A 26,733-nucleotide genomic window follows, 5' to 3' on the forward strand; every position below is an offset into this window, starting at 1 on the left:
TTCCAATTCTAATCTTAACATACACATTTGGGCAAATTATCCATTCCCTGCATCCCTCTCCCCAAGTAAGCACTGTTCACACTAGACTACTTGGGAGTGACGCTTAACTACTAGCCTCAATCAGAAAATGATAAAAATTCAAGCTGAAAGAGTGATTATGTCCCACCTTTGCCATTCCCTGTGATCAAAGCAGGACCGCAACCCTACAACATACCCTTAAATGCTTTGAACAGCTATGGTTAAAATTTGTGCAGTGATGGGTTTTCTACTAAATCTACGGAGAGGCTATTCCACAGCTTAATACACCTTGCTCTTAGAAAAATTTTTGAAATATTTTTGCTTCTGTTTTCCATATTTAAATTTCATCCCATGGCAACCCCTTTCCCTACCATCAGAATCATTCCTCCCTAGATTGGCGGTGTGTGATAGGCCTGTGTCATAACATTTTTTTCCAGATCTGGACCTTAGCGTCCAAAATATGGGTGTTAGCATGAAAACCTCCAAGCTTAGTTACCAGCTTGGACCTGGTATCGCTGCCACCAGCTAGGAATTATACAGTGCCTAGCTCACTGTGGTCTCCCCAAAACCTTCCCTGGGGGACCCCCAGGCTCAGATGCCTTGAGTCTTACAACAAAGGGAAATAACCCCCTCCCCTTGTTTCCTTGTTACTTCCTCCCAGGCTCCCCTCCCTGGACGACCCTAGGAGATTCCCTGCTTCCAGTCCTGGAAACACAAGTACCGAGAGATCTAATCTCTCTTCCCCCTCACCCAGAGGGTATGCAAAGTCAGGCTTAGTAAATCTAACACAAAGAGATTTCCCCCTGACTTCTTTCTCCCACCAATTCCCTGGTGAGCTGCAGACTCAGTTCCCTGGAGTCCCCACTAAAGAAAAACTCCAACAGGTCTTAAAAAGAAAGCTTTATATAAAAAGAATGAAAAAAGGACATAAAAGGATCTCTGTATTAAGGTGACAATATACAGGGTCAATTGCTTAAAAGAAAAATGAATAAACAGTCTTATTCAAAAAGAATACACTCCAGCAACTACACACATGTAAATACAAAAGAAAATAATATAAACCTATTGTCTTACTATCCTTGTACTTACAACTTGGAGACAGAAGATTAGAAAGCCTGGAGATAGAAAAATTACTCTCAGAGCCGAGAGAGTCACCGAACCAAGACAAAGAACAAAGAACTCACACCCAAAACTTCCCTCCACCCAGATTTGAAAAAGTCTTGTTTCCTGATTGGTCCTATGGTCAGGTGTTTCAGGTTACTGTTGTTACCCCTTTTACAGGTAAAAGAACATTAACCCTTAGCTATTTGTTTATGACAGGCTGTAATGTGATGAAATTTAAACATGGAAAATTTAAGCAGAATACTTCAAAACTTTTTCTAAGAGCAAAGGTAATAGCCCTGGTATTTACTGAATGGTAACTGGCCAGTCCAATGTTCCTGACATTTTCCCACAATGTCATCCATGTAAGCAGAGTTTTCCGCCTCCCCCCACCGCCCCGAGCCTCAGCGAAATTCCAGCACTCTGCACAGATGAAGGGGTCTACCTGCGCCCATCCAGGATTTGGGACCGTGGTCAGATTCAAAACAACTAATTAGTCTTTTATGGAATGCACACACATTTTGTATACAAACACACGATCCTCCTAAACAGTTATCTGACTGGCACTCTGAAAAATGCCAGCAGTCTAAGGGTTAACTAGCAAGACACTAACTGCTGCAGTTTAAACCAAAAAATGAAATATTAAGGCAGCATAAGAAATGCAGCCTGCTGCCTTTTCATTCCCCTCCCCCCCCAACATCAGATAGTCTGTACCACAAAATGAAGCCTAGGAGCTGTTTCTGCCCCAGATAATTTCCCCCCCTCAGTTCTGATCATCAAAGGAGACAGAAAGTGTCTAACTGAGCACAGCACCCCAGGGGGTATTTGCAACCTTCTCCTTTCTAGCAGGAAGGATAGTTAAAAGTGGGAAAATTCTTATACTGAAGCTTCAGTTGAAGCTTGATTTGCAGTGTGAGAAGATCAAAGCACACACATTCCCAATTTAAAGAGATTTAAGCCCTGGATATTATTTGTGTTAATTATTTCTTGCAAATATCCCATAGCATTGGTACAAATGTATACATAGGGCCACTTTGGAAATTCTTCGATGGTGCAAAATTAGATCCCCATTCAGGCTTTGTCTACAATGCCAATTGAACAGACAAAACTTTTGCTGTTTACAGGTGCTTAAAAAAGCCCCACACCCGCAAAAGACACAAACGTTTTGCGGAGGCAAGTGGCAGTGTAAACGGCTCGTTGTCGGCAAGAGCTCTCTCCTGTCGATAACATGAAACCCGCTCGTAGCAGGTGGATGTATTTTGTCCGCAAATGTGCTGACAAAGAGCATTTACACTGCCCGACTTTTAGCAACACGGCCGTATCGCTAAAAGCAGTGTAGTGTAGACAAAGCCTCACTGGCCAAAGGGCTCTACACCCATAAAACCAAGGCACATAGCTAAATAAGCAGAGCTCCTTATAAAAACAAAAAAGCCACTTTACAGTCTGAGCAGAGTTTCATTATTTCTGGTGCATGATATGGGTTGGAAAGCTCATATAAATAACAATAATTCCTGAGAGAGCAACACTCCCAAATAAACTGAAATATTTAGGAGGAATGCGTAAGACATAGTTGCAGCAATATTTTTTTTAAACTCTTTTGTTGCTGGTCTCTGCTGCAATGGGATCCAGCAGTATACTCTGAAGTACCGGCATTCCATGTTGTTGACTCACATAACTGATTATTATTAGACAGCAATGAAACAGTTAAATCAATGTAAATATCCGTCTATATAATTATCAGAATATCAGACTCAAAGTGGAGTCTAGTTGACGATTTTCCAACCTTCTACCCTTAGGGAATGATGACATTATAATAACCATACACAATACTTAGCACTTACATTTTGCTTTACTTCTTCAAAGTGCTGTAAAGTAGTAACTCTATGTTCCCATGGGAGTTACTGCTACAGAGATCAGGAAATCATAGCAATTTACTAAAAAGCCTGCTTCTAAAGCAGACAAAACCTCCAGCCTGCTACAGAAAAAAATGGTACCAAGTAGAAAACTCATGGAAAAAAAACAAAACCAAATGAAGACTGAGGCTTGGGAAAAGGTAAGAGGGGTCAGGGACAAGCCAAAATAAAATTAATCTCAACATGACTTACTACAGGAGAAACAATACCATTTCATGTCACCCTGGCAACATTCACTCACTATTGGCCAATCTCCACTCCTCAGCGTGGCATGGCATAAACAGGCCATCTGAAAACGGTGCGTGTGTGTACATGTGGGGGTGTTTATTGTCAACAGCAAGAGTTTCCGAAATCAGTAGTGCATGACGGTACTTTTGTACATACTCTGCTCCAATGACAGCCACATGTGATGGAAGGCAGTGCTGGGTGAGTCAATGGAGCTAAAAAGCAATATATGTCAAAAAGCTGAAATACGACTTTAGAAGTCCTAGAATTAACTTATGGAACTCATTGATGCAAGATATTTTTGAGCCAAATAGCTTAGCAGGATTCAGAAAACGGATTAGGCCAATATATAACTAAGACTAGTATTTACAGTTATAGTAACCAGAATCAAAATGATACAGGTTATCAATAATCAAATGTGATGCATAAAATGATTACCACCTGGGGTCAGAAGTAGGTTTCCTCCAGTTGTATAGCTCTTGGCCAGAGGCATTATTGGTTTGGGTTTTAACTTTCGCACAAGAAAACTACCGAGGCATATAGTAAAGTGAATGGACCATTGGCTTCTTCACATGTGGCAACACCTCCTTCCTCAAAACTGGGTTTCACTGTTGCATTGGAAGTACCTGGCTTCAGCAATAGGATGTTACTAGAACTATGGTAGCAGGTCTGTGTCTAAATACATCCAAATGTGGCACATAGTAGGAAATGGAAACACAAGGAAACTTTGCATGCTACAGCTTAGTGCAAGCCAGATGAAATTCCAAGCGCTCTAGGGAGGACCATCAGAGAGCATTAAGAGAAATCATTGACAGCCCCTTCTTTCCCCTGTCTGACACGTTGTGTGAATGGTTCACAAGAACTAAAAGAAAACCATATGACATAAAATTTACTATCCAGAGAAAATTCACTTGGGTCAGGGAGGGTTTCATTTTTGACAGTGATAAAATACTGACTGCAGAACCATGAAAAATCCAAGCACCATATTCCTCCCTTCCTACCCCCAGTCTGACCTTTACAGATCTCAAGCCTCCAGATAATTTAATGGCAGTTAAAGGAAGGTTATGAAAAGAGAATGGTCATAACAGAGGAAACTGGGGCTTGCCACAGTATCTGGGGAAAGCCCATAACTCCAGCAACTGCTGCTGTGTTTCAAAGATTTCCTATTCATTGGAAAAGGTAAGACATTGCCCATTCCAAAAGATGTTTTCATGAACAATTCTAATGCTGCGAGGACTATGACCAGCACATACTGCATGGAGGGAGTCCATAATGGCTCTCCGGTCTAAAGACAGGGAAAAGACTGGCTTGTCTGTTCTGCACAGTATAAGATGTGATTTAGTTCACTCCAAGGGTCGAATACATTTTAATGTGACACATTAATACGAGACTCATGGCTAAAGCCCATGTATGGTGCTGACATCGGGCCTTATCCAAAGCCCACTGATGTCAGTGGGAGTCTATGTAACTTTGTCTCTTCAGCTTCCACTGAAGCCAGAGGCAAAGACTGAGCGACAGACAGGTAGATATAATAAAAGGTTAAATGCTTTTAAAAATAGAATTTAAGTTGATCTTTGGAGCTAGGCCACATGATCACATATGAGAACCCCAGGATTCAGTCAAATACAATCAGATAATGACAGTAATCAATAGTGAAGGTAAGCATTATTAATTTTCATAACCATATAAATATCCCACTGATCACATGCCAGTATTCACTTGGCCATAGTCAATCACATGTCAGTATCTGCATCTCAGAGAGCCCAGGGAGGGGAAGGGCTGGGGGAGAGAGAGAAGCATGAGGAAATACTAAGAAAACAGCTCAACAAAGTTAAACCGAATAATGTGGGCTGTTTGTGCACCACTGTGATCTTGTAATTATATAACGGGGTTGACTGCGTTTTCATTACCCCAACATTTGTAACAAAATAGACGAAGAGTGTGGAGATGGGAATTGCTTACAATCCTCAGCAGCATCAACAAATTACAAATATGACTCTAACCTATGAGTTGGCTAAGGGAGCATTAGGTGTTTGTTCTTCCTAGGAGAGGTCGGCAGTCCTCAAGAACATACCACAATGGCTGATGGCAGCTCAACACAAGAACATAGCACTGTGTCAGTGGATGTGAAGAATTTGTCTGCTGCTTTCAGATCGAGATTCCACTGCCCTGGGAGCGTCCTTTGAATTTTGTCTCTAGGAACCTGGGGTCAGAATAGAGTCGTAGATTTTTGCTTCCCCTGTAATAGAAAAGGGGTGCTGTGCCTCCAGATCAAACACTAAATTCACCTTGACCTAACCTCTGAATCAAATGTAACTTAATAGCAGTTTCATAAACTTTATATTGATTTTTCCAAGCAAGCAAGCTTCTGCCAAGAACAGTGGGAACTGAACAATGACTCTGTGAGACACTCGGGCTCCCATCTTGCTGACCTACTGGACTTTGGGTCCAAATACTTCTGGGCCACATATTGGCACTAAGTTCGTATGTGAATGTACAAGAATGTACGTGGAGCTCATGAGAATGGTAATCTCGCAAAACCAGTTCAAATACATTCACAAAACTTCCTCTGTCTCTGTAAATTAAATCTCTGTTGGGTTATTTAAAAAAACCCAAACAAACAACTTCTTCTAGCAAACAGGAAATGGGGCTATGTACCTCTAAAAAAAAAACTAAACTGACATAAGTGGGTCCCTGGGGCTAGTAGAATTCCTCTTCTTTTTTCAGTTCTCATTTTTTCTCTTCATTTCTCCCATTGGATTTCTCTCTCTGCTCCTCTTTTCACAGCCTCTCCCAAATGGAAGGCCAAGCCAGGAAGGTACGAGCCCAGCTTTCAGACCTACAACATCCGAGCTGGTGTGACATTAGGCAAAATGAATTTATATTATATGAATATGAATAAATAAATAATCCTAGTGGCAGTAAAATTCTAATTCCAGGCAAATGGAATGTAGTGAACAAGCTGTCTGTTGCAGAAAAGTAGTGTCTGTGTTTGCTCTCTTCATAGCTTATTAGGCCTCTCGATTAGCTGTAGTTGCTTAGAAAGCACTCAGGGTGGACTGTCACCTTTGGGCACTGAGAGGTTGGGAAACAGGAGCTGAATGAGTGCAGCTGAGGCATAAGCAGACAAATCTGCCATATGGAAAAAGCACACGGATCTTTCTTCTGCAGATCTAGATGAAATAAAGACACTAGTTCCACGCCTTTGTGCTGCGAACCTGCCTTTCCCACATTAAGTCCATGGCTTTTCTGAGGCATTGAGACACAGAAGAAAGCAATAACTAGAGTAATACCCCTTAATATTGCTTTGAAGCAAAAGCTGTCTCCGAGGCTCTACATGCAGATGGGTCAGGAAGCTATAGAGTCTGACATTCAAATTTTGGAGAAATGATTCTAGTGGGTTTCCTAATTAACAGCGTATCGGGTTGGAAATGCTACTTTAAAACACAACAATACATATAGGAAATAAAATGTTTTCTTGCTCTGGGAAAATAACAACCAAAACATGCCTACCAGCAAGTAGGAGCAATTCAAAATAGAAGCCATTCATTTCTCAGCAAGGATTAATTAGCTGTCTGGGGTTATTAAATGTTTTCATTGGCCTGATCTGTGATGAAAACGGGAGCTATAAAAGTGAGCCAGAGGTAAATCACAGCAACAAATAATATTTAAAACAAAAAAAACAACCCTGCTTCCAATGCAAATTCTGATGGTGTGAACAAATTACTGACTGGTCTGGTCTGATTAACAGCACATCAGATGGACTGTTCAGTTGGAGTTTTTAGGCCTACAGTTTAGATTCGGTGTTCTTCTTTTAAATCTCCAATGACAAGCTGAGGTAAATGTGGTCTCGCTCCATGTTTAAACAGAAAGCCTGCTTCAGTCTAACTCAGGGGTTCTCAAACTGGGGGTCGGGACCTCTCAGGGGGTCACAAGGTAATTACATGGGGGATCGTGAGCTGTCAACTTCCACCCCAAACGCCACTTTGCCTCCTGCATTTATAATGGCGTTAAATATATTTTAAAAAGTGTGTTTAATTTATTAGGGGTGTTGTACTCAGAGGCTTGCTGTATGAAAGGAGTTGCCAGTGAAAAAGTTTGAGACCCACTGGTCTAACTGGTAACTGGCCCCATGGGGAGCAGAAGATATAAGGAGCTTCTCCCCTTCCTCTTCTCACACTCTGGTTCAATAACCAGTGACAGTTTGATGAGGTTGCAGAACCCCCGTTCCATGCTTATGCTGCCTGCAGGGCTAGCCTTCACATAAAATGACCAGGCACAGTGAAGTAAGGACAGGGCCCCTGGCCTTCCGACCTTACTGCTTCAGCCAGCAGACATGGCAAGGAACAGGGGAGAAGTCTTGTACCCATGTAAAAAACAGCTGAGCTGCAGCTTCAGAGAGCACTCCACAGGAGTCCTGGGAAGAATCCTGACTGAATTAGCTGAGAGGCCCCCTCAGCACCTAAACTCCCCCTGCAGGGCTGTGCCTAGAAGACACAATCTAGCTCTTAGTCTGCACATTAGAGATCAGAGATTGATATCCCCTGACAATACTGCATCCCCCATGAGAAAGACCAAATTGACCAAACACAAAGATGGACCAGGTGAAATTTGCTACTAAGGGCTACAGCTTCCAAACACCAGCCAGCGTTACAGCCCTCACAGCATCACTCCCGCCTTGTCTTGTGGAGGCTCTCCCATAGCACTCTCAGATGCAAGGCTCCTGGACTTCAGGGTGTCAGCTCCAGAAAACCACGTAAGACAACAGCTTGGTACAGCACTCAGAAAGGCAAGTGGCGTTCCAGTGACTAAGAAGAAAACTTGTTTAATGGATTTTGTACGTGCATGTCCCTTGTAGTAAAATGGAAAACGTAGCCTTAGGTGTTTACATTTGATTTGGGAGGCCGGTTTTAATCTTCTTCTTACATTGGGAGGGAAAACTCAGTTACAGAATGTACTTACATTCCAACAACCCAAGTCAAACACTAAGGAAAAAAAAGAAAAGAAATGCTTTAACTCCTTCACCGCCAGGCAGGAATACAGGCATGTGCCAGATATGTTCAGCAGCACAAGAGGTGCAGAGTTTGGACACATGAGGCAGGGGCAGGGTGGGGTTTGGTACTCCAGAATGACCAGAGGGGAGAGGATTCTTTCCACTCCGACCTACAGCTCTCTCCAGTAGAGTTGTGTTATTCAGCCTGCATGTAAGCTGCAGGATTTACCCCTTAATGACCCATGTGACACCATGCCCTATCATCTGACACTAGGCTGAATTCATTAAAGGCATATCAGAGAGGTCTCTGTGCTTGCCTTCACATTTAAAGGAAGTAACAGCATTTCCTATTTATCTTCATTTGTTCATTCAGAATGAGTAACTCTCCTGAGAATCTGCAGGTTTCTAGATTTACAGCAGCCACCATGAATACCAGATGGTGAAAAAGGATTTCTGTGAGGTATTAGGGCAAGTGCGGGGCTATATTCTGGGCTGGTGCGGCTCTGCACTATTCAGCTCATTACTGAAGCAGACTCTTAGGGAACCTCTGTGATGAGAGAGGGCTGGGCTGCTCTGAACCCAGAACCCACAGGACGGGGGAAGAAGAGGAAGCTTGCATTCTGCATTTCACCCTGAAGTCACTGCCAGAGCCCCGGTCAAGGTTCTACAGCCTGCTCCAGCTCCATGGCCCTTACTCAGTCTTGCAGTTCCAGAGCTCTATTGGCTGTTCTTGTCATGCATGCAAAAGCAGCCAACCTGGCATTGCAAGCATTCCTGGCTCTAGCATCATCAATGTTATTGTAACAACAAACGCATCTTTACCAAGACATGGCCCACCATCACCTCGGCTACTGTCCTTATTGTGTTGTACCTCTTCCTTGACCCTTAGGCGTTTCAATTAACTCACCCGTAGCATTGTAATCATGGAGGGGTCTCGGAGGCGGCCATCTTCATCTTTAAGATTATAGCCCTCTGGTCTTTTATCTCGTTCACTAACTTTCCATAGCTTCACAGTTTTATCTGGAAGAGCAAAAGAGAGCAGAAGGTATAGTTATGCCTGAGAAAATGGACATCCTAAAAGGAATGCTTGATGGAAATGCCCATGTCACAAAAATTGGTTTGAATGTAAAAAAAAGTTCCCGTTTCCTGTCTTATCTGAATAAGATCTAGGGACATGGAAAGAATCAGCTCTAAAGAAAGAAACGCTGCTTATCATCAACACTTTTTTCCAGGAATACTTGGGCCTTCCTATTGCTGCAAGGCAACTGCTGACATATTTATTACAAACTTAAGAAGACTGATTCAAACAAGCATTAGTAGACAAATTATTTGAGAAGTGACTTTCCAGGTCTCAGATGCAGAGATTATGACCATAGGTCACATGATTCAGTATACAGAGTTTAGGATTTATCTAGTACACGCCACAGTGTGTCACTAGAAACTCTAACATGGGCATTGGTACAAGAGGAGAGAGCTTTTTACATTGTTCTGAGAAGGCAGAAGTCTGCAGAGAAGTTTAATTTAGAACTCACCACCTACAGACCAAATCCATACAAAGTCTTTCTTCTCCCATTGCTGCATATCTGTATACCTACCACTAAAGTTAATCAAGAGAACACCGTATTATATGATTTTTCCTCCTACAATTTGCCAGGTTGCATGGCAGTTATCCAGGGGAAACGGACTACTTGCTAGTATGATTTCCAAATTAACTTGGTCCAAATGCTTAATCAAATCACTGAAAACATGTTAAATGCTGATAATACACCACATCACCATATTGTGTCTCTACTGCCTATCTTATTACTGCAAACTGCCATGATACAGGGCAATTCCCAGATTTTAAGGTCAGAAGAAACAATTACAATCATCTACTCTGACCTCTTGCACAACATTTCATTCAATTCCTCCATCAAGCACAATTGTCCTCTTACAAATAAAGAGAGAATAATATTCATGAGTGCTCTATCCATCACGTCTTTGAATATTTCCAGCAGCCAGTGGAATCATTAACCATAAGTAGTGCTTGTGCAGCTATACACCAGTGTTTAGAGAACAGTGGTCATATGTGCATGAACTTTAAAAAATTACCCCGCACACAACAGATCTCATGAAATTTGACTTCTGTTTTTGTCCATGGGTGGAGACTAGTTCAGGCAAAGAAATCTAGGATGTAATACAGTGAAATATACAGTGATTTAAAGTTCACACTGTGAACATAGTAAAAAGAACACCCCCAGAATGAAGTAAAATCATGTCTGTAATTCACTCAAAAGTCAGCTTCAACTCCCCTTTCCACTACCTTGAACAGAAACTGGCATTTTATTATTAACTGCACAATCTTTTTCACGCTGACAAAGCACCAATTTGAATTCCCATACTGCCATCTTTCCTTGGATTTTTCCAACTACTGACATCCCATTTATCCTGTGCCATGAAGGTTTTTAGGTGGAAGAGCCCCAGGAACATGTGGTCTTTATTTTGAATAATGGTGTTTTCTTTTCCTTTGCCTGTCAGAGATTCTATCAGCAGTTTATCATCACTTCCACCAGCTTTAAAACACAATCTTATCATTCATCTTAATTTTCTCCTTTACACAGCAATTCCATTAGACTGCCATTAATTTTGTTTTTATTAACCCATTTAACTTCAGGGGGTTTCCCCTCTAAAATATTAGTTTAACAACAAAAACAAAAAGATACAGACTAACATGGGAGTTATTTTTTAAAGAATCATTTTGATATCTTGCAAGCCTCTGAAACACCATCCCAAATGGAAAGATAATATCCCTGTTAATCAAAAAACTATTTAAAAACTCAATTAACAGAACATTATGCTCTATAATTAATCTTCATTGCATTTCAATGACCCCCCCCAATGAGTTTAATAAGTCTTTGAATTTTATTACAATGATCAATAAAGTAAATTCCCTAATACAAAGTAAGTTGGCTATGGGAGATAATTAGACCCCTCCTTTTCCCCTCAAGTAATTAAGTCACATCTATCTTAAGGTCCCATTTATCCCAAGTAATATCACTGGATCCTCCTGATATTTATCTGAGCATAACAGAAAGCTGCCCTGCTAAACACAGCTGCAAATTGGAAAAAAAAAATCAGCTGTACTTTTTCTTAAAAAAGATTCCAGGATCCAGAAACATAATGAGCGCAATAAATAGTCAGAGGGAAGAAAACTCCCTGTTTAGTGGCAAACGAACAAGTGCGAACTGACTGCAGAACCCTGTGTGAGGGAAATACACATTCTAGCTGGGCTCATGTTATCCCTGTTTAAACTCATGTTTTATAATAGAATCATTCTTTAATTTTTTAAAATAGGATTTTGCCAGAAAGAAGAAATAACAACAAAGACAACATTTTCTGACCATTGTCTGTGCTGCGACAAGTCACAGATACCAATTCCCTGTGCTTGTGCCCCCTCATGGTCAAACTCTCAAGGTGAGCAAACCAAGAGAAACAGGGACCAGAGACAGAAAAAATGACTTCAAGGCTTTTTAAGATCTTCTGCCCCGTAGGCTGAAGAACTTTCTCACCAAGGTTGGGCTTCAAATGCTCATCTTAGTTATACCAGTTAAAATCCAGAGTCACATCACTGGTCAGACATTAGCGTACGTGAGACCAGAGTGCAGCCTATTGAATGTATCAAATTCCTAACATGAATATTCCTGGCCCTCCTAATTCTTGCTTCTCCTCTTCCTTTTACTTTAAGTGTGTGGATTATAGACACACCACGGGCCTAATCTTGAGAGGCGCTGAGACCCAGCAACTCCAGATGAAATCGGGGGATATGGTACAAGTACAGATCCCAATAACTGTTTTAAATAACTCCACTTCTCTGTTGTTCTCTCCAGGATCCCAGAAGAATAGTATTTCAATGGGACTTCCTCTCTGTGTAAGTACTACTCAGCATGAGTAAACGCTGCAAAAATCAGTCTTTTTTTTTTTTAAAACTACTACAAAAAATGTGAAGATGGTTTTCCTGAGGGCAAGGTTTCCCTAATACTGAAGTTATGGATGAAAGAGTCTGTTCCAAAGGTAATGGGAGTTACATGACTGAATGGAAGGCAGAAAGGAGTTCAAATAGGGTAGGCCCTGGACCAAAACCACAGGTACAAAGGGAAGGCTGAGGTGCGCTAGGGCAGGCCCCATTAAATGTTAGTACAGTGTTTGATCATTTATAAAAATTGACAAGAGTATAACTAAGATTAAAACTAGGAGGTGAACGTTGGTTACTTACCTCAGCCTTCTCTGTTCATCTCCCCACATGTATTTCTCTCTCCTGGGAGAGATTCTTTGAGATGAGGGCCTGCTCCTGTGAGGTTTATTTTTTTCACGCTGACAAAGCACCATGAAATCATGGATGAAAGGCAAAGCATTATATATTATTATTGTTACTTACCATTGGTGGAGAGAAGGAAGTAGGCTGCATTTTGCTGCGGGAGCCATCGTATTTTATTGATCTTCTCCTCTATCTCTAAACTCTTCAGGTAATCGAACTCGGGTTCATGGCTCTGGAATGTGCTGTAAACATTGTATTCTCCCCTACGATGGGGCTGATTTTTACTCTGCAGGAGTGAGAAAAAAAAATGGTAAAAGAAATTTTGAGAGAGAGAGAGAGAGAGAACGAGAGAGCGAGCACGCACAAGCGCGCACAAATTTTCTATTGATTCTTTTGTTCTCTGCGGATTGTTAAGAGATGGGAAATGTCTGATTACGGTGACACATTACAGTTTAGACATCAAAGCCGACACATGAGATCTTTCCGGCACGATGTATTCTCCTCTTGTGTCAGTTTCTCTGCATGCTGATGATATGAGCAGGAAGTGGTGCCTTTGTTTTGCTTTGTTTCTGGAATGAATGAAATTCTCCCTATCATTTCTCTCCAAGGCAAATTGGCGAGGAGAGATAGATAATGGCTCAGATACAGGGCCAAGTCCTGTTTGACTCACTCACACAAGCAACCCCATAGATGCCAGTGGAGCTCTGTACTGGCATAAGGTGAGCAGGATTTGCCCTGAAGACCTATAAATATACAGCAGAAACAAAATAACCAAGGAAAGGAAACAATCTGTGCAAGAATGAATGTTGCATAAAATGGCAAAGGGCTCAGTCCAGCAAGGTGCTGGGCAAGCCTGGCAGGTGCTGGGTACCTTCAAGCCCCATGACATCCGTGAGGTGCCCAGGTGCTCAGCACCTTGGAGCCTAAGTGAAGCTGAGGTAGTTAAATGCTCCCAGACACACTCAGATACTACAGTCATGAGCACTATATAAGAACCTTAATAGAATAGAAATGCACACACTTTATTGTATGGATTGACTTTCTGTGTTCAAATGATGTACCCAGGTCCTTTAACATCCCTCCAGAAATGGTGCATCTCTGTAAAGCAGGAATTCAACAGAATTTACCCTGTAGCACATAAGGAAGTTTAAAGTTCAAGAAATATAGTAGAATAATAAAAAAAAGAGAACAGGAAATAAAATAGTGTTGGGAATGATAAGAATGGTATGTGCATATATAATCTAAACTAAACAGCCCCTCCCACGGTATACTGTATACACAGAAACAGTTTTGAGAGTAAGACTTTAAAATAAACTTTATAGTCTAAAGACATTTTAAAGCCTATCATGGCCAGGCCTCCAAGATCCCACTCCACCTTAACAGAACACATTGACAAAAGGGGGCTTTGCTACCATCCAGATCAGACTGTGAAGTATGCACAAGATGTGCCAGACCAATTAGCATCAGACAGCTTTGGAAACGGAGGGAAAAAATATTCCAGATTGTAAGGGCCTGAGACAGTTTTCATTTGCCAAACCCATTCTGTGCTTCTTGGACCCACAACATGTGCAGAGATCTTTAATTGTGTGCTCAATGCCATGTGCAAATATGGGTCCTTCAGAAATGAACCACAAATGATACATAGCTACCAAGAAGCTCTTAAGGAAGGTTTTTCTGAGGTAAGGTTTATGTCCAGGATCACCTTGATAATTCTTATCCATCTATGCTACAGTAGATTTTTTTTTTTAAATGTGAAAGGTTCTGTTCTCTGAGAATTTTTGATGCTCCTGGAAGTGATAGACTCGCACCAGCAAGGCTGACAGCCCACTACAGTACAGCCAGATACTGTGCAAGCTTCCCCCCACAGCTCTTGGCACATACCCCAAATCTTGTTCTTTAGCGAAGGGACTCTTGTGAGCAGTGATGGCCAATTGAGCCAAACTCACTGCTCGCGTGGGCTGCCCCTCAGCACTATTCTCTGGGCTATTCTGCACTGCCACTAGCTTGCCCTGCCTGCACCACCTATTGTGAGAAGTGAGAAGCCCAGAGCAGGAGCAAATAGTGCTTCAAGAGCATTCATTTCTGGCAGTTATTCCAGTGAGAATATTGCCAGACAGACAGAGAATCGCACCACAAAAAGCAACTGATCCTCTTCCCTGCCCAACCTGACATTGCTCCCTTCTCTGAGCCACACAGCTTCAACCCAGCAGAACTGACAGAGGACTCTCAGGTAGAAGGCGGTGTCACAAAGTTCACGTTTGGCCCACAAAGACATTTTTGCCCCCTTTGACTCTTCTCTTCCCCCTTTGACTCTTCTTTGCTCCCTCCACATCTCGCACTGAAGGGGGGAGTACAAGGCCCTACGCATGTTATTGGTGGCGTGAGCATGAACAACAAGGGAAATGGCAATTATGGCTTAAAATTGTAGGGGCTCTTACACCAACTGTTAGGCTGTGCTGTGATCTCACTGACACCAGGGTAAATCAGGTGCAATTCCATTGACATCTGGGGTGTTTTATCAGTGTAAAAAAAAGAGAGTGAAACTGAGATCAGAAGGTTTCAGAGTAGCAGCCGTGTTAGTCTGTATCCGCAAAAAGAACAGGAGTACTTGTGGCACCTTAGAGACTAACAAATTTATTTCAGCATGAGTTTTTCATGAGCTACAGCTCACTTCTTCAGATGCACAGAATGGAACACACAGACAGGAGATATTTATACATACAGAGAACATGAAAAGATGGAAGTATGCATACCAACAGGAAGAGTCTAATCAATTGAGATGAGCTATCGTCAGCAGGGGAAAAAAAACAACAACACACTTTTGAAGTGATAATTAAGATGACCCATAGAAGGTGTGAGGAGAACTTAACATAGGGAAATAGATTCAATTAGTGTAATGACCCAGCCATTCCCAGTCTCTGTTAAGGCCTGAGTTAATTGTGTCCAATTTGCATATTAATTCGAGTTCAGCAGTCTCTCTTTGGAGTCTGTTTTTGAAGTTTTTTTGTTGCAAAACTGCCACCTCCAAGTCTGTCACTGAGTGGTTAGAGAGGTTGAAGTGTTCTCCCACTAGTTTCTGAATGTTATGATTCCTGATGTCAGATTTGAGTCCATTTATTCTTTTGCGAAGAGACTGTCCGGTTTGGCCAATGTACATGGCAGAGGGGCATTGCTGGCACATGATGGCATATATCACGTTGGTAGATGTGCAGGTGAACGAACCCCTGATGGCGTGGCTGATGTGATTAGGTCCTATGATGGTGTCACTTGAATCGATATGTGGACAGAGCTGGCATCGGGCTTTGTTGCAAGGATAGGTTCCTGGGTTAGTGTTTATGTTGTATGGTGTGCGGCTGCTGGTGAGTATTTGTTTCAGGTTGGGAGGCTGTCTATAAGCGAGGACTGGCCAGTCTCCCAGGATCTGTGAGAGTGAGGAGGCCAGTCCTCGCTTATAGACAACGTGACATATGCCGTCATGTGCCAGCAATGCCCCTCTTCAAAAACAGACTCCAAAGAGAGACTGCTGAACTCGAATTAATATGCAAATTGGACACAATTAACTCAGGCCTTAACAAAGACTGGGAATGGCTGGGTCATTACACTAATTGAATCTATTTCCCTATGTTAAGTTCTCCTCACACCTTCTATGGGTCATCTTAATTATCACTTCAAAAGTGTGTTGTTGTTTTTTCCCCCTGCTGACGATAGCTCATCTCAATTGATTAGACTCTTCCTGTTGGTACGCATACTTCCACCTTTTCATGTTCTCTGTATGTATAAATATCTCCTGTCTGTGTGTTCCATTCTGTGCATCCGAAGAAGTGAGCTGTAGCTCATGAAAAGTTCATGCTGAAATAAATGTTAGTCTCTAAGGTGCCACAAGTACTCCTGTTCTTTTTGAGATCAGAAGGCAGGTAGTTAGGTTTACAGAATTCTAACATGCTAATGCAAATTGATACAAATCAAAGCAAGGCTGTGAACATGAGAAGGTTCAATGAATGTGCCAAATTTGGATGAAAGGAGCAAAGTTCAAAGAGCATTATTAGGTTTGGCAAATGACACAATTAGGACCACTGGAGTTTCTAATGCAGAAGCTTGATCCAATTTGCATTAGGTTCCCAACAAGTGCAATGAAAGTAAAACGATGCAGAAAATGCAACATTTTAAAAGGTGCTTTCTGAGAGGAATACGGTCCTATTTTGGTTAATGGCCTATTTGCAGTCTGTAGTTTGCCAGAAGAGAACTGGAGGGGGGAAGAGTGACACATGAGGATTAGGAAGCAGCAGGAAGTTTCTTTTAAAAGGATAAAATAGGCATTTTGCATTCAGTAGCACTTACCTCCTGCTCACGCTGAAATATTACAACCCGACCCCCCTTGTCCCCTGTCGCTAGTAATTCTCCTGTGTGGTTGAATTCTACTGTAGAGATAATGTCAGCTGAAAAAAAGAAGACAAAGGCAATTTAAGTAACTGCAGACTGGCTTTTCATGGGCATCTATAAGACACCATTCTCTGTGCAATTAAGGAAAAAACGTACTGTCAGTGCTTTGTCTCCCCAGAGAAGTTTCCAGAGTTCTTATATTTCTTCTTGTAATAAATATGCTCCTGGAATTTTGTAACACAGTTTACTAGGAACGAACATGAGTTAAAACCTGATATAAACACATGGAGTTCTGGGACACTAAGAATTGGATTCATGTCTGGAAGCAAATTTTGTGGCTGTTTTATATCTCTATAGCGGTGTTATCCCAAACCAATACCATACCCAAAACTCTGGGAGACATTTAGGTCTAGATTTATATCAAGATTTTGTAATCACCACCCATTTCTACTATCTGTGCTCAATAAAAAAGCCCCCCAAAAGCCGTTAAGATCCTGTGCAGGTTTAAGTGAATGTGTCATCATTCAGATCCATATTTTCCTTTCTATGTTCCCTCCACGTCCCTCTGACTCTAGGGGAGCTCTGGTAGTTTCCATCTCTGCAAAGTCAGAGGATGGGGCAGATAGGGGACCTTGCTCATCACCATTGCATTCTCCCCTGCTCAAAGCCACAGGGCAAAATAGCCTTAGATGTGAGCCGTTTGCCCTGCCCACTGCAGAACTCCCATATTGTACTTCAGATTAAATAAAGGAAACACTCCATCCACACTATTGCCATCTAGTCTCCCCAACGTGGTGCAGTCCGACACAATCAACAAAAGAACAGTTGTGTGAACACGGACATGCGGTCAAAATTACAGTGAGGTGAATTGTCCTAATGTATGAGAAACATGGAACAGACAGGAACCAGTAACTTATACAGGGGGTCACAATCTGGGAAAGCCATGCTTTAAAGGCTTTACTCAGTGGTGTTTACCCCTGAGGCAAAGCAGGCAGTAGAACCACCAATGATTGGATTTATTAGGACTATTTTTAGAAGAATGTCAGAGATTAATTCTACTGTGGTTATTCCCCTACTGGTCTTCATGGATTGTCTTCGAGTGAAGTATTCAGCAAAGGCAAAACAGTGCAGGGGGGAGAAGGAATACGGCCTCAAACCCAGCAGCTGGCTAAAGGACATCTTTTAAAATGAAAGGCACTTCGTTTTAGCTTTTGGTATCCAGATCCCTTGTGTACAAGTCAGTTTTATTGAACTTTAATTTATCTTTTCATACTTTATTTATGTAACCTCTCTCTCCTCTCTCTCTCTCTGTATGTGCGTGTGTCTATCTAAACAAACAACTTCTCATAAACATGTGCACCCCTTATATGTATGTATGTGCACATACATTGGGTACAAACACTCAGACGTCATATGAATGCTTAAAGAAAAACAGGTGCTTAGGTGTTTCCCTGAATAGGGATGCTTTTCTGACCCCTCTAGATGCGCTGTAGATACCACAAGAGCTCTCACTGATTGTTTTTTAGCATATACTTTACCGGATCAAAATCTGTATTTTATTGTAATGCACCGAGAGTCTGAGACAGGTGAAAAACATCTAAATAAATGTCAGCATTGAATTGGATCCAAACATATAAGATACAGTCAAAATATATATTAGGAAGGTACTAATATACATGGATCTCTCTTTTGCGCGCGCACACACACCTCTGCGAACTTCAGAAGCCACTGTGAATGCTGATTATTGTCTATGTCTTCTACACAGTGTGAATCAAGATGCCATCCAGCAAAAAAAAAAAAAATCCTCAAGAGTTCTGGCAAACCCAGAAAAGTAGCTTTCTAAATGGTATCTCAGACAGGCAAGTTTTCTTCCTCCAGGTTCTAATTGTCCTGAATTGCATAATCATCTTAAATATTGCACTTCGTGATCTCAAGTTACAGATGTTAGTTGCATCAGTCATCTTCCTCTACTTGTCCCCAGACTGATGCCACTGCACCCACATAAACTGCCTCTGTTCTTTGCCAGTCTCCGGACCAAACTGCTTCCGATTTATGGCCTGACACACCACAATGGCTTCAATGTATGTCAGGTGAGATCTGGCCCATTTTAAAAAGTTCAGTGATCCAGTTTGTTTGGTTATTTTCCCCTTATTCTTCTACTAAGATCTGGCTGGTGCCTGGTGACTTAACTCAAGCTGGGAAACCATTTCCAATGATACTATTAGCTGGGTGACAAGGAGATCATTCTTTGTTGCCCTTTGGGGAGGAGAAGTCCACCTCAGTCATACATTAAGTTTCTACCAGACTAAATTGAAACGGTGACTCCTGGATGTTCCCCCACCCCAACCAACATGTTCTTAAAGAAACAACAATATTCAGATTAACTCTGGGGCCTGAAGATTCACCTTAATTCTAGCAACTCCAATGCTTTAATCACAAATCTCTGTTATTAAAAAAAAAAAATCGGTATAACTGAGATCTCCACAATCTGGCTAGAACAAGGAAGGGATTCCAGGAGCTGGTGGAAGAGAACAGCCACAGGTAGGGTGAGTCTTAGGCTCCAGCTTCACTACAGCGACCCACTACAACCAGCCTCTGTACAAAGGCCAAATCTGGTATTCCATGCTATGTCCACTCATACATCCTGGTGGACTAACCATCATTTATAGCTCTTACTGCTCAGACTGTGTGTTACACTCTCCTGCCCACCTTTCTGTTCAGCTCTCCTTTGCTTTTCACTATTAATGTGGGGAAGATTATGGTCCATGAGTAAAAACAGGAAATAAGCCTTCCAGTGTGGAAGACGACTGGGGACACAAGACCTTTCTTGACACTTCCCTAATCAGGGTAAGCAACTTCTACAGCCTTCTTCCAAAACGTATTAATGTACATCTAACTGTCATGCATATTGGTCTCTCTAAAGTCCGCTGATATCCCATCCATATATCTAATATTAGGCCTCCCCCTTGGTCATCTTCAGTCCACAATCATTGCAAAAGCCAGCCTACCAATATATTTAGCTTTAGCAGCACTTGCCCAGTTACAGCAGTCGGATAAGGCTGTTGCAGGTGGCTTGTGAGGAATAACTCTGCTCTTTGAGGTACACTTGACATTGACATAAGTTCAAAAGGGCATATCTTATTGGACAAGCTTTACAGGTTGGCTGTCCAAACTGGACACCACCGGTTTGAAATGAGAGTTTCCCTTCTAGGTGATCTGTTTATCAAGGCTACCAAGCCCTATCTGCCCCAGCAAGTCTTATTTTAAGGTGGTATTTATTTACCTTGATGTCCTAGTCATAGGGCCTACCTGGCATTTTATGAAGATAGCTCTGCCACCAGCTACCACACCATGCCCTGCTGAAAGATGCCATGACTACTTATCTGATATTCACAGCTGTCCTACGGTTTCCTATCCATCACCCAGAAATGTGCCTGATGGGAGTTGGTTGCCCCTTCTCAGTGTTGGGGACACACGGCCATCTACAATTTATTCATCATGTCCACTGTTTTATGTCTTCATAGGGATCCCTTCGCTCACTTTAGGATCCAATCATTCCCTGATAATGTGCGAGGAGCCCAACATGTCTGTTGAGCCGTGACAATCCAGATGGCAGCAGGCAGGTGAGTAATGAACTCCATGCTGCTTCTATTAATATTCACACATCTTCCCCATATTGCCCTGCCTCTCCAGCATTAAGCATAATTGCAGTGACATGTGAATGCTTTCTAAAGTTTGTCTTAATTCATTTATAACATTTGGTTGCTGTGAATAGATTTAGGGATAATATTTCATTGCACACAGAACCAGCGCTGCAGAAAAGAAACTCAAGAGGATTATGGTAGACAACACCCCATCCATCCAAACACACAAAAATCTACCGAGTGGCAGGGGTGGTGGCCTGCCCCGCACTCAGTTGGAAAGCAGTAAGGTGAAGCATTTCTATTCCATTATATGGAGCCCTTCGGATTCAGCCTGGGTTTGTGAGTAGTAAAATCTGCCATTAAGATTTTAACCATTTGGTACCAACTTTCACAAAAGGGATGAACCTCAATACAGAGGGGCCAAATTCTACTCTGATTTACACCAGTGGAAAGCCAAAATAACTCGATTGGACGTGGCTGGACTATGTGGTCCGATCAACATTTACTACACATTTCATGCTTTTTTTAGTAAGGGAGACATCTGTGAATGAATCCTGACTTGCTTCAAACATGTATTATTCATACCTTAAATAAACGAGCTACAGGCCAATTATTATCCCCATTTTACAGCTATGGAACAAAGACAGATATTTGGTCCTTAACTACATACCACAATTAGAGGTATGATTTTTTTTTAACCAAAATAGTTATACCAATATAACACCTAGGGCATGGCTACACTTGCAGTTGTAGAGCACTGGGAGTTAAACAGCCTTAGGAGACCGCAGCAGGGAAAACGCTGCCGAGTGTTTACATTCTCGGCTGGAAGGGCACTGGCGTGGTGGCCACATTAGCAGCTCTTGCAACGCCACAAAGAGCAGTGCATTGTGATAGCTATCCCAGCATGCAAGTGGCTGCAACGTGCTTTTCAAATGCAGGGGGTGGGATCGAGTGTGGCAGGGTGTGTGCTGTGTATGTGTGGAGGGAGAGAAAGTGGTCATTTGGGGGGCTGAGAGTGTGTCAGCATGCTGTCTTGTAAATTCAGACAGCAGCAGTCCTCCCATCCCCCGCCTCTCTCTCTCTCTCACTCACTCAAAGCAAGCAGCATTCCTAATTAATGGTTCTTTTGTCCCGGAGCAGATAAGCAGCCAGCTGTCAGAAACAGAGCTTTGAAAGGGCATATCCACATTTCTACAGTGAGTTCACAACAATGACAAGAGTGGCCGCTTGACTTAACAGGATTATGGGATGTTTCCAGAGGCTAATCACAGCGCAGTAATGCAACACCTCATTCACACTGGCGCCGCGGTGCTCCAACGGGCGCGCAGCAAACGTTACTCCACTCACCGAGTTGGAGTGCCCGCAGCGCTGTAGCTGTGGAGTCAGAGCGCTCTACGTGCCTTGCCAGTGTGGACGGGGACTGAGCTAGGGTGCCCGGGGCGGCTTTATTGCGCTGTAACACGCAAGAGTAGCCAAGCCCTTAGTTATACTGATATGAAGTGCCTTATACTGGTATAGCTTATTCCCATAGCCCACGACAATAAGCTATATGGCATCTTTATCCCAGTATAACTGTCCATACTATAGGGATTGTACCACTTCAGCTATACCAGAATAAAATGATACAACTTGTGTGTGTAGACAAACCCCAAGTGACTTGCTCCCAGTGACATAGGAAGCCTGTGGAAAAAAACCAGGATTTGACCTTCACTCCCCAGTTGAGTCCTGTAGCCTAACTGCAAGACCCTCCTCCTTTCTACACTTGTACAGTTCCTGCATGGTCCCTAAAACACAGGTTTGTAATCTATTACTGTATTTAACGTTGATGTTACAATGAGACTGATGGCCCAGGGAACGGATAATAAAGTACACAGCCTTTGACTTTAGATCACCAGCTCACATTCAACCCAGATTGGAAGTGACCCAAATCCTTCTGTATGGTGCCCTAACACTTCCCTACACCATATGTAGCTCCCCTTTCCAGCACAGCACCTTAACTATACAATAAATACACAACAAAATTACTTACACACGAGCAGCATGACCTCCCCTGAACCTCCTCTTGAGTGATTCTCTCATCATTACTTGGTTTTGATGGATAGAAACAGGCGAGTCAAGGTAAAAAAATATATATATATTCCTTGCCTAGACCTATCAAAGATTTATAGGGAACCTGGGAGTGGTGAGATAGATGCAATAGTGCCAGGAATGTCCAGGTTACTTGAACACATTATGCACTGTGGTGCTGATTTAGAGAGAATAATTTTTTTTCTGGCCTTGGGTTTACATTCTTCTATAGTGACTTGTATGGATATTTGCAGTTATCAGGACGTGTAACAATGTACAGAAAAAGTCCCTGTCACTCAAGCCTGCCCCTTAGCACTGATAGGGGATCTGAAAGAGCTGTGGGAGTAGACTCAGAGGGCAGGAATGCATAAGAATAAATGGTGATGGATTAATAAAATAATCAATGATATAAAAGGCTGAATCTTTTCCTCTTTTCTACCTTCTTTTGGTTGGCCTTATGTAGGCTTTTCAGTCAGATGAGGGCAAGGATCCTGCACTATGCCCTGCTCCATAATCTCCTTGCAGTCCCTCACCCTCATGCATGCAGGGCTGGAGACTTTAATGATGCAGGGTAGGGGTTGAGCTGTAGAATATTCTACTTTATCCACAGACTTCAGGCATGGACGAGGCACTGCGTACATACATGGCTCACTCTTTCATGTGTATTTCCAGCATTGGCTCGAGCTGCTTGAGAAGCTACCTCCACAGTAGAGATACATTGAAAGTTTTTGTCATTCAAAGAAATCTGCTATCAGATAAATAACGTTGAGCAAAACGCAGCTCTCTCTGATCCACCAAGTAACTCCACTGTTTAGCCTTGCATTTGTTTAATTGATTGGCTAGGACTGGATGGTGCCATAAAAGTTGCTTACATAAGGGAGACAGTGGCTAAGCTATACTAGATGCAGCTGCCTGGAAGTGAAACAAGCAAAAGCCCAAGTTCACAAAACATCCAGCTGATCTGGTTCATTTCCAGAGCAGTTAAGTTATTTACAGAAAAGGTTCCAATTACTGATCAAAAAGACAAAGGAAATTAAACTGGGATCCCAACACACAACACAGATGATTACTAGTGATCTGCTAAATGTTTGCAATGAAAGCCCTAGACCAGGCAAATCTCACCTGGTTTGAGATTTGTTACAAATTCACAACCCAGCCCAGGTTTGCTAAGAGGTCTGAGGACTACTTATAGAACCAGGGCCCTCTTTTGTGATACCAAACAAAGGGATTGGGAGTCTGGTCCAATATCCACTGATCTCAGTGTTCCATGGATCAGGCCCTTAATCCCCATTTTAATTACAAATCTCAGCTCAAACGGCTAACACCACCACTATGCTTTTGTATCAAGAGCTTGTAGGAGTTCGTAATTTCCCCCCTTTTAACAAGAAAATAGGATAAACTCAGTGACTTTGTTCAGTTGCACTTCAAAATGTGGGGTTTATTGAAACCTGCATATTGAAGTAAAATTTGGTTCAGGATACATGCCAAGCTATGTGGACAGAATATGAGGAAAATGTCTGCACGAGCCTCTGCAAAGTGCAACAGGTATATTTTTCCCTCATCTCCCGTATCTGATCACATCCAGAGCCAGCTCTAGACTTCACAACTGAAACATGAACACACCAACTTTGGGGAAGTTTGTCCTTGGAATCAAACTCGAATCTGTGGCATGGGCCCATCTCTGATTAGAATAGCCTTTTTCTTTTACAGTGATTTCATCTTTGAAACATATTTAAAGTTTACAGTTTAAATAAAATGTCAGTTATAAACATATTTTATTGTGAACCATCCTGCCCAGTGTTTTTACTCTTTTCCGAATTTATGTGCTTCTCATTGAAAGTAGCAACTCGAATGCATTAAAATATGGGCAGAAAGTCAAGCCTCGCATTTCCCTAGGACTATTCCAGATGAAAAAAAAACAACTGAAAAAAGTGTAAATTAGATCCATACTCAAAGCAAACTCCATTAGTTAGATCTTTTCTCTGGAAAGAGTCATGCACTTTTTGCCTGGCAAAGTTCTAGCTAAGCCCCAGTCTGGAACACAGTAACATACATAACTGTGCCTTAATGATACCGTAAGTGATAGAAATGTGTGCACAGTAATAAAGATAAGAAGATGTTCGAACCCAGGTCTCTATGGCAATAACTAACACATACAGCGGATGTTCCTCAATACTTCCTAATTTTTCACTGATCATCAGCTGGCACAAACTATGGTATTCATGGCACTCCCTACCCTTAGTATAGAGGTCAGCTGGGGAAAATGCTGTAAATAGCATGGGAGCATTAGCTATAAAGGCAACTGGAGAAATTTTAGATGTGACCACAGTAACTAGTAATGTGACCCTTGCATCCAGATGTTTTTCCCCCCTTCTAAAATCACCCACTTGGAACTGTATTTGTTTTTCATCATTTAATCTTCTCCATCAACTGCTGCTGATTACATTTAAACCATTTCATTTTTAATTAATTAAAAACTTTCAACACTACAAGAAATTTTTCAGACAGCATCCAGCTACTTAATGGATTACCTTGTCAGCAGAACTATTTAAAACATCTGGGGTCAGAATTTATGAAAAATCCATACCCAGCTCCTGGGGCATAAGAAATCACCCTGGCCACTTTGTTGCTTTATTCTGGGGGAGCAGAACAGGGGGAGTTTTTGGCCATAGAATCTGCTGGACTTTTCTTGGTTTATCTGTTTACTTGCACACCTGCTGCTTGGATTTCATGCATATTTAAATAATGGTCCATGGGGCTCACAACACAGCTTTATCACCTAAAAAAACCCAATAATGAATAAAAAAAAATCAAAATCCCTTTTTTTATAACAGTCCAAATTCATACTTGGTGTAACACCGCTGATTTCAATAGAGTCACTTTAGCCAAGTTTTTTGGCCCAATATGTGTATGCATTTCATTTGATATAATTAAACATCTGTGGCATTCTTCATAGTAAACTGGGAAGAAGGTGCCATTCTGTGTGGCTAGTTGCTTTCACTTAGACAGTCAAATCTATCATGGCCTGATACAAAATGCACTGAAATCAACAGGAGTCTTTCCATGGACTTCAACAGGGTTTAGATCAGGCTCTGTCCTAGGTATTTCCAAGTGAAAAAACATTATAGTGTTAGGTATGGAAATATCTTCCATGCCTTCAACAAGTGCGGTGAGCGCAGTATAGCATGTTAGCTGTTTTTTAAAGATGTTTCCTGGTAAATGTGTGACGCTCTTAAGCAATCCTCTCCAATTCAACTGCCTGCCTGTTATTAACTCCAAACTTCATTTAAAAGCCAGCACAGTATAATTATTAATTTGAATTAATATATATTCATATTCATGTGATCAATAATTCATAGCTGTTCCTCCTAGGACTCCTATAGCAGTTTTGTGACAACAGAAGGCATATAAGGGCTTTTTTCTTCCTCTTCTTTTCCTTGCTTCCTACATATTTGGTGCCTGGAGTGCATGGAATTTGAAGAAAACTGTTTCCATGGTGATCCTTCCTTCTCCAAGCAGCAGGCTATACCAGGCTGCAGTTCTCTCCTTTCTGGAGTGCATTAATGTTCCTTATTGCTTTCATGCTAAATATATTGAAGACTGGATTTGATTTCTCAGCAGCGATACAATTTTACCAGAAAAATGGGAGTATATAAATTTCATTTTCAGATAAAGAATAAGTTCTCCCCACCCCTGTCCTTTCATCAAGAGAAGGAGAAAACTAACACGGAAGAGAAAACTAACTGGTTATTAAAGAACCCCCCTAGGAAGACAGAGGCTAATGGGAAGATTTGAATTCTCAGAGCAGTTCAGTTTGAAATGGAGCACTTTGGCTGTGTCTTCCACATTGTAACGGACACTAGGAAGGAGCCTCTGTTTCGCTGGAGGAAGGTGTGGACCACAAATGGCACTGGGTTAATTCTCATCTGCAAATGCTAGGCATTAGCATATCCAGAATCCTTGCTTAAGGCCAGACGCTGCTCTCCATGAAGCAAATGACAAAACTCCCAGTGGTATGAAATGGGAGCAAAACGATGCTCTTCTTGAGATGCAAGCTGGCTTGTGTGCTGTTATTGTCCCAGTGTGGAGCCTAGTACT

The 26,733-nt window shown here is 41.9% G+C and overlaps 1 protein-coding gene and 2 long non-coding RNA genes across 5 annotated transcripts in view; 1 reads left to right on the top strand and 2 right to left on the bottom strand.

The window, feature by feature from the left end:
* LOC115656529 lies at positions 1–7,232 on the bottom strand. The gene is made up of 3 exons (XR_004001687.1): positions 7,147–7,232; positions 6,043–6,045; positions 1–13 (listed from the first exon to the last, which is right to left on the bottom strand). It is a non-coding gene; the product is annotated as an uncharacterized LOC115656529 (long non-coding RNA).
* PPP2R2B (protein phosphatase 2 regulatory subunit Bbeta) overlaps positions 1–26,733 on the bottom strand; it is a 330,603-nt gene that overhangs the window by 52,743 nt on the left and 251,127 nt on the right. For all 3 annotated transcript variants that reach the window (XM_030573339.1, XM_030573340.1, XM_030573341.1), the window contains 3 exons: positions 16,883–16,980; positions 12,665–12,830; positions 9,158–9,270 (listed from right to left, as the gene is read on the bottom strand). In XM_030573339.1, coding sequence (XP_030429199.1) covers positions 9,158–9,270; positions 12,665–12,830; positions 16,883–16,980 — 377 coding nt within the window. The remainder of the gene's footprint in view (positions 1–9,157; positions 9,271–12,664; positions 12,831–16,882; positions 16,981–26,733) is intronic.
* LOC115656530 overlaps positions 7,204–26,733 on the top strand; it is a 24,680-nt gene continuing 5,150 nt past the window's right edge. The window contains exons 1-2 of the long non-coding RNA XR_004001688.1: positions 7,204–7,287; positions 14,889–14,894. This is a non-coding gene — a long non-coding RNA (uncharacterized LOC115656530). The remainder of the gene's footprint in view (positions 7,288–14,888; positions 14,895–26,733) is intronic.

The sequence above is a fragment of the Gopherus evgoodei genome, chromosome 8 (assembly GCF_007399415.2).
Source record: "Gopherus evgoodei ecotype Sinaloan lineage chromosome 8, rGopEvg1_v1.p, whole genome shotgun sequence".
NCBI classification, from domain to species: domain Eukaryota; kingdom Metazoa; phylum Chordata; order Testudines; family Testudinidae; genus Gopherus; species Gopherus evgoodei.